This window comes from Echinops telfairi, unplaced genomic scaffold (genome assembly GCF_000313985.2).
Source record: "Echinops telfairi isolate 266 unplaced genomic scaffold, ASM31398v2 ScPeMD7_7412;HRSCAF=8450, whole genome shotgun sequence".
Lineage (NCBI taxonomy): Eukaryota > Metazoa > Chordata > Mammalia > Afrosoricida > Tenrecidae > Echinops > Echinops telfairi.
The window spans coordinates 1,584,787-1,596,824 of NW_022111312.1; the positions used below are offsets into that span (position 1 = coordinate 1,584,787).

A 12,038-nucleotide genomic window follows, 5' to 3' on the forward strand; every position below is an offset into this window, starting at 1 on the left:
ACCCCTCAGGGCCAACAAGGAGAATAGAGATACCAAGAGGATTAGGGGAGGGTGTGGGGAGAAAGGGGGTACGGATCACCCAGATCAAACTAGAACCCCCTCCCAGGGGGATGAATAACAGAAAAATGGGTGAGGGGCAATGGAGGACAATGTAAGATATGGAAAAAATAATATATAACTTATCAAGAGTTTGTGAGGGAGGGTGGGTGGGGGAGGGAGGGGGAAGAAATGGGGAGCGGATATCGGGCTCAAGTGGGAAGAGAATGCTTTGAAAATAATGATGGGGGCATATGTGCAAATGTGCTTGACACATTGGAGGAATGTATGGATTGTGATAAGAGATGTAAGAGCCCCCAATAAAAGTATTTTTTTAAAAAAGAAACAAAGTAAACATTTTGTGATAACTTGAAAAAAAATTAAGTGACATGACCAAAAAACAATAAAACTGCTATTTAATATTAAAAAAGAGAGAGACTATTTCTTTCAAACAGCTCCCAGGTGGGGCAGAGTTAGTGTGCAGAAAGTGGTTTAGAAATTGAAAGTGCTGAGTTTACGTATTCAGCAAACACATGTTAAGCCCTCGCTCCACCAGCTGCATCTCTTAAACACACTGCCATCGAATCTGTTCTGACTTACAACGATGCAACGGACAGGGTAGAACTGCCCTGTCTACACATCTTTACAGGAGCAGAAAGTCTTATCTTTCTCCCGAGGGGTGGCTGGTGGGTTTGAACTGCTGACCTTGCAGTGAGTAGCCAACCAGGAACCCACTACGCCACCAGGCTGGGCTGCTGGTGAGTCGGAACCAGCTTGATGGCAGTTGGCTTGGGATTTGGGGGTTATGCGTTGGGATTCCTTGATGACAGACCCAGAGGGTCTAAGGGGCGTCCCAAAAGTGGGTGACAGAGGTGGGCAGGGAGCCTGCCTCTTTTCTCAGCCCACAGCCCCTCCCCTCTGGCCTCTGGCTCCCCTCAGCCACCTTTAAGAGCAGAACAAATGTACAAAATGTACAAAAGTATACAGATGTGCTTGACACACAATGGCTGGATTGTGGTAGGAGTTGTACGAGCCCCCAATAAAATGATTTTTTTTTTTTTAAAAGAGAGGAACAGTTCAATGCTGTACCCATAACACACCTCTTCCTCTGTCCGTACAGGTTTCCTGAATGATCCTTCTCCTCTGTCTGTCCCTCCTGTTCTTCTCCTGCCTCACCTTCTCCCGGTTCATACTCGGCAAGACCATGACAGACGCTGGCCCGGCCCCCAAGAGCAGACCCGAGTCCATGCCCGGCCAGCAGCCCTTTCCGGCTTCCGACAGCTCAGAGCAGCCACTGCCCAAAGATGCCGATGGTGACAACTGCACTCTGCCAAAGACGCCCACGCAGGCCGAGCCACCCCCCCTCACAGACCCCAAAGATGCCTCTCGGCGGAGGACTGCCCGGCCACCCCCACGCCAGAAACCCCCCAGAAACCCACCTTCTTCCACTGACCCGTCGACCTCCCCAGAATGCCAAGCCAATGGGGCAGCCCCAGAGGCCAATAGCCTGTCTTCCCAGGCCCAAGCCCGGGGCCAGCGAGCCCGAGAAGACGAGAAGCAGGCCCACATCAAGAAGCAGCTGATGACCAACTTCATCCTGGGCTCCTTTGAGGACAATTCCTCTGACGAGGACACCGGCTCCAGCGAGTTCCGGGGACCCTTGCAGAAGGACAGCCGGTCCAGCCTGGGGACCCTGTCCCTGGACCCTGCACTGGCTGCTAGCGAGCGTGAGACCACTGTCCCCAGCATGAGGTAAGCACCCTGTCCCCACTCCCCCTCCCCTTCCCCTTCCTTTTATCCACAGCATCAAGTCCCCTGCTGATGCCGACACTCGGGTGGGGGTGGGGGAGCTATGGAAAATCACTGGACTAGAAGCCTAAAGGTCGGTGATTCAAACCCACCCAGCGGGGCTGCAGAGGAAAAGCCTGGCGATCTCCTTCCATAAAGATGACAGCCAAGATCTTGCTGCTCCATGACTTAACACATGAGGCTGTGAGCTTCCACTGTGTGTAGAGGAGCCCTGATCATGTAGTGGGTTCCACATCGGGCTGCAAGGTCAGCAGTTCAAAACCACCAGCAGCTGCAAGGGGTAAAGATGAGGCTTTCTGCTCTCGGGAAGAATTACAGTCTCAGAAAGCCACAGGGGCTGGTCGTCCCTGTCCTGTGGGCTCGCTTTGAGTCGGCATCAACTCCTTGACAGTGAGTTCCGTGAGCGTTGGGCAGTGTGTACAAAGGGCCCCAGGCCAGGAAGCAGATCTTTCTAGAAGACCTTGGCCTTGCTGGGGAAGGTGACCTTGGGTGTCCAAAACCCAAACCCACTGCCATCAAGTCGATCCCACCTCACAGCGACCCTGTAGGACAGAGTAGAGCTTCTGTGTGGGTTTCCAAGGCCGCCAGTCTTTACAGGAGCAGACAGCCACTGGGTTCAAACCGCCGACCTTGTGGCTAGTGGCCTCCGGGACGCCTAGCCTGTGTGCAACTGGGTATCATGTCAGCAGCGGGAGCGCAGGCTGGAGTGAAGGGAGGTTCTCCCTCCGTCTCCTCGCTCTTCTTACTTTCATTTTCCATGGGCTTTGTGATGCTCCCTCATGCCATTCAGAGATGCTGACTACATTTTCCAAGTTGTACGGGCACCTTCATCCTCCTTTTCCGAGTTCTTCCTCCCCCACTCACGCAAACTCACCGCCGCCTCAGGTTCCTATCTGATCCTTTGAGTTCCTATTGTCTACTAGGTTCCTTAAAAGACCATGCGTGCAAGGCAGACCTCCTTAACGAGACAAGCTACCCTTGTGCCCGATCTTAAGTAGACTTCTGGGGATAGTGTTGGCTGAAGGTTGAAAGATGATTTCAGGGTGATAGCTTCAGACGTCCATCTAGCCTCCATGACTGCACAGGCTCTAGAGTTCATGAGAACGTAAACATCGGCTGTGCATTTCCCCCCTTCCATCGGGATTCTTCTGTGGAATCTTTGATCACAGTGTTTAGGGATGGCTGCTGGGCACATCCAGAGTCCACTCTTCCTGGCGACAATGAGCCAGGCCTTCCGTGTCCTCCCCGCTAGTTGATTCTCCTCCTTCCTCTGTGGCTCCAGGCGAAGAGAGACCAGTTGTGCATTGGAGGGCTGCTTGGAAGCTTTTCAGGCCCCAGGCACCCTGCATCGCACTAGAAGGTAGAACAGAAGCACCCAGCATGTTATTAGGCCAATGAATTTGGACGCCCCATGAAACCATGACCCTACACGGACTCCACACCAAGGAACCAAATCCCACGAAGGTTTTGGCTGTACACAAACAGCCTCGGCGGCGATTCTCTGTTTTTGTGGCTGTTGTAAGTATATCCATCACGCAACATTGCCAATTCAGCTTTCTAGGTATAGGACTTATCCATAGCAATTACAATAATGGACCTGCAACCCTACCCTTAGTCAACAAAACATTTCCATCATCATTAGCTACTCTTCCCCACCCGCCTTCTTGCCCTTCCAGGTAACCACTAGTCAACTTTGTTCTGTACACATTTGCCTTCTTTTGTCTGTTCTGCCAGTGAGCTCATTCATTCAATACTTGTCCTTCCGGAACTAGCTTCTCTCGCTCAGCATGAGACCTTTGGTCACCATCTGCACTGTAATGTATCACGGTCTAATGGCTCTGACTGGCAGACTGGCTGTCTATTGCATGTGTGCACTCCGGGTTATGTAGCCACTCACCCGCTGAGGGGCATTCAGGTCGTTTCTACCTTTTGGTTCTTTTGAACACTGCTGCAATGAACACGGGTACACAGTTTCACTGGGATTTTTATAACTATCTGTCAGATGTGTGGGTAAAAGGAACAGCACAAACTGGCTAAAGACAGAATTCTGCCTGCCCAGGGCATGCGGAGGACTGGGTGAATGCTTGCAGACATGGATGGGTGGATGGGTGGATGGATGGATGGATGGATGGATGGATAGATGGATGGATGGATGGTGGGTGATGGATGGATGAAGGGAGGAATGATGGATGGATGATGGAAGCTGGGTGGATAGATAGATAGATGATGGGTGGATGGATGATGATAGATGATGGATGGATTGGTGATGGATGAATGATGAATGGATGGATAGATGGATAGATGATGGATATATGGAGGTATGGATGGAGGGATGGGTGGGTGGATGGATGCTGGATGGATGATGGATGCTGAATGGATGGATTATGGATGGGTGAGTGGATGGATAGATGGATGCATGGATGATGGATGGATGGATAATGGATAATGGAGGGATGGATTGGATGGATAGAAGGATAGATGGATGATGGATATATAGATGGACGGATAATGGAGGGATGGATTGGATGGATAGAAGGATAGATGGATGGATGATGGATAAATAGATGGACGGATAATGGAGGGATGGACAGGTGAACAGGCATCTTGTTTTGGCTATTTAGCTGTGGAAGAAGTTTTGTTTTCACATACTGTTGGCAGATAGGTTATGAATTTGTAGACATCTTCTGGGATTATTGTATGATTCAATGTTCTTCTTCTGTCTTGATCTTCATTGATGGCCATGGAGTTGGCGCCAACTCGTGGAAACTTTGTCTGTGAAACAGAACCAAGTGTTGCGGGCGCCTGTACTGTCTTCATGGCCGTTGGTCCCGTTGGACCATGGCTGTGGCTGTGATGTCATGCCATCCCTCCCAGGGGGCTCATCTTCCGCTCTCTAGAGGTCAGGCTCCCATGGAGCACCATAGGGTTTCCATCGGCACGTCACCAGGCCTTTATTCCTAGGCTCTGTCTGTCTGCAAGCTCCAGGGAAACCTGTTTATCATAGATGACCCTGCTAGTATTTGAAATACAAGCACATCCTAGCTTCCAGCATCCCAGCAACGCTTTTGTCTTTACTACGGCGGCTACAAAGTTGACTTTCTTCCTACCAGTGGAGGGCTGGCAAAATAAAGAAAAGAAAAGAAAAAAGACATCCTGTCTGTCGGAGTCTTCCCTGACCTCTCCTCCCCTTCTGGTTCATCTCTGGGCAGGAGCTGGGATGCAGCTGACCTCACAGGACTGTTGGGTTCGAGGGGTGGGAAGGATCTGCTGCAGGCAGTCCACGGGCCTGCCCAGCTCCCAGCAGTCCCATGGGCCACCCTCCAAAGTCTTGGATTCTGAAACAGTCCTCCGGGTTTGGCATTCCCGGACAGCCCCCAGAAGCAGCACTCACGAGAACATTGTCTAACGTGGCAAACTAGTTGTGTAGGTACTCTTAAATGGAGATGGGTCTAGACTATTATCCTGAGAGAAAGACCAGGCTGTCTACTCTGCTAAAGAGTTACAGCCTCAGAAACCCAGAGGGGCAGTTCTACCTTGTCCTGTAGGCTGGTTGCGGGTCATAAGGGACTTGTTGACAGTGAGTTGAGTTCTATATTGTTCTAGAAGACACATACACACACACACACACACACACACACACACACACACACACACACACACACACACACACACACACACACACACACACACAGACTGATGCTCAGAGAGACACTCCCCTCCCTCCCCCACCAACCTTTTTCAACAGTGTGACAAGTCTTAGGGTAAGAAACCCAGACTCAAAGTCCCCTCTCAAGGTAGCACCCACTCTGCTGGCAGGGAGTGAGTGGGGAAGGGTCCCCCATGTGGATAGCAGCGAGCTCACACCAGTGTCACAGGAAGGCCTGGGTTCAGCTCTCAGTGCAGCCCCTTACCCTCTCCCAGCCACAGCCCCTGGCACTGTCAGAGTGGGATAATAATAGTGCTGACCTCACAGGACTGCTGAGCTCTAGGGGTGGGGAGGGTCTGCTGCAGGCAGCCCACAGCCTGCCCAGCTCCCAGCAGTCCCATGGGCTTCTCTCCAAAGTCTTGGCCATTCCCCAGCCCTGGCCAGGCACTCACCTCTAAGATGTAGCACCGGGGTCATGTAGGACGAAGAAGAGCTTTTGAAAAGGCAGGTGCAGTCCCTGATACAAGGACCAAGTCACCCACAGGTGTTGGGGTTCCTTTCCCCCCTCCACACTCCACCACTTCTCAAATGCCCTCTTCCCAGAGGCACTGGTGGATGAGGGAAGGAGAGGGAAGATCGGGGCAGGAGGCTGGGGGTGCGGGGGATGTGTAGACATGAAGGCGGGGTCCCCGTCTGGGAGGTAAGGAGGGTCCAGAAAGGGAGGGAGGAGCCAGGCTGGAGACATTGCCCTTCCTCTCTGCCCCACACGGAACCCTGGGTGGGCTTACAGTCCCCACGACTTCCTGGGAACCACCTGCCCCTCTGTCATCAGTTCTGGGCAGCCAGCAGATCCTAAAGCTTTAAATCAGCGATTCTCAACCTGTGGGTCGCAACCCCTTTGGAGGTTGAACGACCCTTTCACAGTAGCAAAATGACAGTGATGAAGTAGCAACGAAAATAATTTTATGGTTGGGAACACATGTGGTCACAGCTTTAGGAAGGTTGAGAACCACTGCTTTAGTTGGCCTACAGATGTGTGTGTGTGTGTGTGTGTGTACTTGTTTATTCCTTGTGGTAAACAGCTATGACCAAAGTGTTTGCCCTGCAGGGACATTCATTACATGCTGCCATCAGTGAGCAGGTGGTTTTATTTGTCCCTGAACGGGATGTCAAGGGCCTTTCTATTTAAAGTTCTGATTTATTTTGGAAGAGGCTGACAGAACCCTCCTTTTCAAAATCACGTTGGCTCCTACAATGGTGTCTGGGAGTTTGGGTGGAAAAGAGATCCCCCCTCTTTGAGTTGTCCTGTCTGAGGTTTTGGGGTGTGTGTGCAGTGGTGGCTATTAAATTCAGCCAGCGTACAGAGTAACCGGAGTCCCCGGCGAGTGCAGAGGTTGCTAATCAAAACGTCAAAGGTTCAAGTCCGCTTGGAGGCACCTCGGAAGAAAGGCCTGGCCGTCACACATACAAAACACACACACAGTGAGTAGTTCAAGGAGCCACCTTGAGTCAGGATGTTATTAAAGAGCAACTAAAAACAACGACCACCCCTGCCCTTCCCTCGCTGCCATCGAGTCATGGCTGACTCCCAGCGGTCCTGCAGGACAGAGTAGAACTACCCTCGTGAGTTTCTGAGACTGTCACTCTCTATGAGAGTAGAAAGCCCCATCTTTCTTCCATGGAGCGGCCGTGGTTTTGAACTTCTGACCTTGCAGATCAGTCCAATTCAGAATCACTGGACCACCAGGGCTCCTATCCCCTGCCCTTAAGCTTCCTAATTTTTCAACAGTTTCATTGGCATCTAATTCGCATAGCATACAATTCAATAGTTCAACAATTCAATCACATCAAGAAGAGGTGTACAGTCACCACCACCATCAGGTTTAGAACGTTTTCATCATTCTTGTCCTCATCGGTATTAGCATCGTTTCCCTGCCACCTCCCCGGCCAGCCCCCCCAAGGACCCTTCCTCCAGTTACTGTCGCTCTAGATTCACTATCCTGGATTTCTTTTCTTTTTTCTCATAGTTTTATCGAGGGGGTGGGGTCTAGACTTTAGTCATATACCCTACACTTCTGTAGTTCGGTCGTATTTAAAAAGAGTTATCCATACATCAGATAGAGCATCCTCCCCTCCCCTGTATTCATTACTAAGCAACTCTCTCCTGCCCTGTCCTTATGACAAAAAGTCCCTCATTGGAGATAGAAAAAGATGATTTCATTCCCTTTTTCTTTTCCATGAAAACACGGTACAGTGGATGCTGTTCTAGATAAGCATTCTCCTTGGAGAGAAGGAATCTGCAGGTTCACACAGCCCCGGAGAACGGGGGTGGAGCAAGGTTGGTCCTGTAAGGTCTGTTCGCTGGACTGCTCTGAGCCCGCCTCCCTATCTTCTTACTGACTGTGTGTGTGTACCAGTTCACCAGCCTGCGTTTCCCCTCCGCCGTGCCAACAGGTGAAATGTAGCCTTTGGTGAGTCTGAAAGGAGCCCTGGTGTTTGATGTAGCTTTTAGGCACCGTCGTCGAGTCCCTTCGGACGCATAGCAGCCCCCATGCACAAAGAGTACCACACCTCTCAGTGCAGCGCCGCCTCCCAGGTGCTCTGATGAGGGAGTCCACTGCTGCAGCCCCCGTGTCCGCCCCTCTGGTTGAGGGCCTTCCTCCTTTGCCGTCCCTCCACTTTACCCAGCACGACGTCCTCCACCAGGGACTGGTCTCTCCAGCTCCCGTGTCCAAAATAGATGAGATGACATATAGATAGTATACATTTAGTATATTTATGACGCCCAACGTATTAAATACATTGTAGCTATAACATAGATGGACTGTATCTACGCATGTCTATACAGTATTGATAGGACCTATGAAGCCCATCTTGAATGCGTATAAGCATATGTACATTGAGCTGCTCATCACAAGGTTAGCAGTTTGAACTCAGCAGCCTTCCGCAGGAGGAAGATGAGGCTTTGTACTCCCACGAAGAATGACAGCCTCCGAATCCCCCCCAGGGGCACTTCTACTCGGTGCTGTTGGGGGGCTGTCCGCTGGAATCAATTCGATGGCCTTGGGTTTGGGGTGGGGTATGTCTGAAAGGAAGAGCTGGTCGCCTCCAGCTCTATCTCCAACCACATTGGAACTGTTAGGGCGCTAGAATCAGGGACGGGGTTGTTCCTCCCAAGCCTGCCAAGGCCCCCATAGAATAGGTTAGGAGGAAATCAGGTGACCACTAACCGCCTATGAAGACCCCTAACTGAGCATGCTCACACTCAAAACCTCCAGCCAGGTGGGAGGTACACCCGGGCAGTCCAAACTGGGCCCTGACCCCACCCAGGTTGGTTTAACCCAGCCAACGGGGTCAACCAATACCATCAACCATGCTTCTCCAGGCAGAGGTTGTAAACAGCCTGACTGTAGGAAGGCCATTTGCTCTCTCTCTACCCTGCTCCTGGTCAGGGGCAGATCTGAGGGTGGAGGCGTTCACACTCTGCCTGGGTGTGCCCCCTCGGGGCCTGCTTGGGGTCTTCGCCCTCTTACTCTCTCCTGCCCTGCTGCCTGACTCTCCTGTCCCCACTCATGCCGCAGCCTCATGGGCACGCTGTTCCACGAGGCTGCTCATGCCCAGTTGTGAACCTCAGCTTGGCATACTTCCCTGAAATAGCGGGTACCTCTTTGGGAGCGTAAAACCTGACACTTGTCCTGCCCTTCATAAAACCCACTTGGATTGAAAAACAGGCTTCGGGGTGAATTCTTTCATTGTGCAAAGCCAAGAACTGAGGGATTTCCCACTCCAGAAACCTTACCGGACCACTTCATGGAAAACCCCAAGTGCCGATGTTTGTGTCAGAGTGGGGTTATGCACAGGGATGTGTATTACTCTTGCCTGTCTGTGTAAGGCAGGCAGAGAAGAATCCAAGTCATAACCGATGAAACACAAAAACCTCTCTGTGAGATGGAATGTTCTTTCTGCAGAACCTCAGGGAGAATCACAGAGGGTCCGGCTGTCTCTAAGGATAACTACACGGAGAAACAAAAAACCCAGACAGCATTCAAGTGGCCTTAAGGTTTGGACAGGGCAGGTGAACCCGCCGGCAGTTCTCTAGTGATTCTACCTGTCTGGGTAGGGAAAGGCCGGGAGTCTCTTTCCTGATTTTAGTGGCGCATCGAGTTGCTAACAGCAAGGGGAGAAACCTGAGGCTTTCGGCTCCTGTCAAGATCAACAGCCTGGAACCCCGCGGAGGCAGTTCTACTCTGTTCTGCAGGGTCACTATGAGTTGGCATTGACTTGATGGCCATGGGCTTGGTTTGGTTTTTGGTGGTAAATTTAAATTTAACCCTTGGAAGTGAGGAGCCGATACCACGGGCTCAAGTAGGAAGCAATGCTTGGAGAATGATGAGGGCAACAAATGTACAAATGTGCTTGACACAATGGATGTATATATGGATTGTGATAAGAGTTGTACGAGCCCCCAGTAAAATGATTTAAAAAAAAAAAAAAGAGAGAGAGAGATGATATCAAGGAGACCAGGAAGAAAAGTTCTGTTTGGAAACTGATTGTGGAAACAGCTATCCAATTCTGCTGGACATGATTAAACTATGGAATGATACGATCTATATATTAACTCCCAACTCATAAGAAATTTAAAAAAATTTAATCCTTGGATGGCGTCAGTGGTTAAGTGCTCAACTACTAACCGAAAGGCAGGGAGGTTTCAAACCTCCCTCGGAAGACATGAATCAACGTGAGAGCAGCCAATCCCCACGACACCTTTAAATGTGGGTCCTTCGGCAGGTGAAGACTTTTAGATTCCGGTTTGAAACGATCCACAAGACTCAGCCTAACACGAGTTTGTTTTTTTGGAAGAAGTGAAGTCCATCAAGGGGCCTTCTAGAAAAATCAGAACTGAGAAACTTTAACGACCTGTTTTCAGTGTTCATTTTTGTTTCATGGTTAAAGGAATTACTAGGAAGAAAACGAGTTGTAATGCCAGCGAGAAATGCTCTGGGGGTTTTGTTTGTTTAAATCAGGATGTGTTACAAGGTTCTTCCAGATTTTGCTAATTGTTTTAAACCACGTGTTGGAACGCCCTGTTCTCTACCGTTATGGTGCAACTCACCGGCGCCCTCTGGGGTCAGCTTTCTGAACTTGAACTCCGAGGGTGCCGCGGTTTGCACCGTGGCCAGACCGATGGCGCCCCTTGCAGGTCGGACCCGGCCTGTGCTGTTTAAAAGGATAACCATTCTCAAGCATTTACCCTAACCTATGCCTTTTGTATTCTGGTGTTGGTGAAGACCATCACGGACTGCCAAAAAAAGGAGCCAGTCTGTCTCGGAAGAGGCACAGCCAGAATCCTGTTCTCAGAAGGAACCAACCCCCTCACCTCCCAAAAACCCCCCACCAAACCGGCAGCCATCCATCCAGTTGCGAGTAGAACTGCCCTTGTGGGTTTCCAAGGCTGTCCATCTTAAAGCCTCATCTTTCTCCTGTGAAGCGGCAGGTGGCTGGGAACCACTGACTCGGAGGTTAGCGGCCCCTTGTACTCTTTCTCAGGAGAGACTGGGCCCTGGACAAGGACGTCATGCTTGGTCAAGAGGAGGGTCGGAGATAAAACAGGAGGACCTTCAAGGGGAAGGATTGACAGTGGCCGCCACGGTGGGCTCGAACACAGCAGGACAGTGAAGATGGCGCAGCCAGGCAGGGACCAGCGTGTCTGATTCTGTGCTGAACAGACTCGATGACCCCTACGCCAGCGGTGTTTGGTTGCTTGCTTTTATGCAACGTAAGTGACCTGTTGTATAGCACCGTTTTTCCTGGGCAGTGTTTAGGAAGCTTTGTACGGGTTTTAACTACTTGCAGAAGCGCGCATTCATTTGGACAGGGGTCACTCTGCGTCTCATCACCTGTGTCCTGACCCACTTGGCCGTGGTTTCCGTAGCTGTAGCCTGGGTGCAGTGAAGGTGAAATAAGACCAAGGCACACACGGGCCCGTGTATATTCGTTGGTGTTTTTAAAAGCGGATGCACAGTCCTCCGTGCACTAGAAGTGTGCTCGGGACTCACGTGTCTCCTGGAAGCTCTGCGGGACGGGGGCGGGGGAGTGTGGAGCCAACACGCGTCTGGGGAAGAAATGCAAGAGTAAAATAGCAGGACCTTGGAAACCCCAGGCTGACTTGACCAAGGGGGGTTTTAACAGGCACAGGAGGGGTATCTGACTCGCCCTTAAAAATGCCCACATTTCCTACCACTTCCCTATTGGAACGGACTCGTTACCAGGACATCTGGATTGTGGGTTCTCTATCGGGCATGTGTGCGTTCAAACGGACTATTTGCTGGAGAATTTTCTCCAGCTGCTAACATATGGCCAGGCAGACCGTTCTAGAGCTCTTGCCTACTCCAGCCTGGATAGCGAGAGAGGAAAGTAGAAGTGGGTTTCAAAAAAAAAAAAAGTAATTAATTTTTTAGAAGTGAAGTTTTTTCAACGGACGCAGGCGGCGCTTGCCTGCAACGAAGGTCAGCAAGGAGTCTTCCTTTCAGCCGTGCCTGGCGGAGGC

At 50.9% G+C, this 12,038-nt stretch overlaps 1 protein-coding gene across 1 annotated transcript in view; it reads left to right on the top strand.

Annotated features, from left to right (window-relative positions):
- Positions 1-12,038, top strand: part of ACACB (acetyl-CoA carboxylase beta) — a 125,725-nt gene that overhangs the window by 26,363 nt on the left and 87,324 nt on the right. Inside the window, exon 2 of the mRNA XM_045296685.1 lies at positions 1,157-1,788. Coding sequence (XP_045152620.1) covers positions 1,166-1,788 — 623 coding nt within the window. The 5' untranslated portion in view covers positions 1,157-1,165. The remainder of the gene's footprint in view (positions 1-1,156; positions 1,789-12,038) is intronic.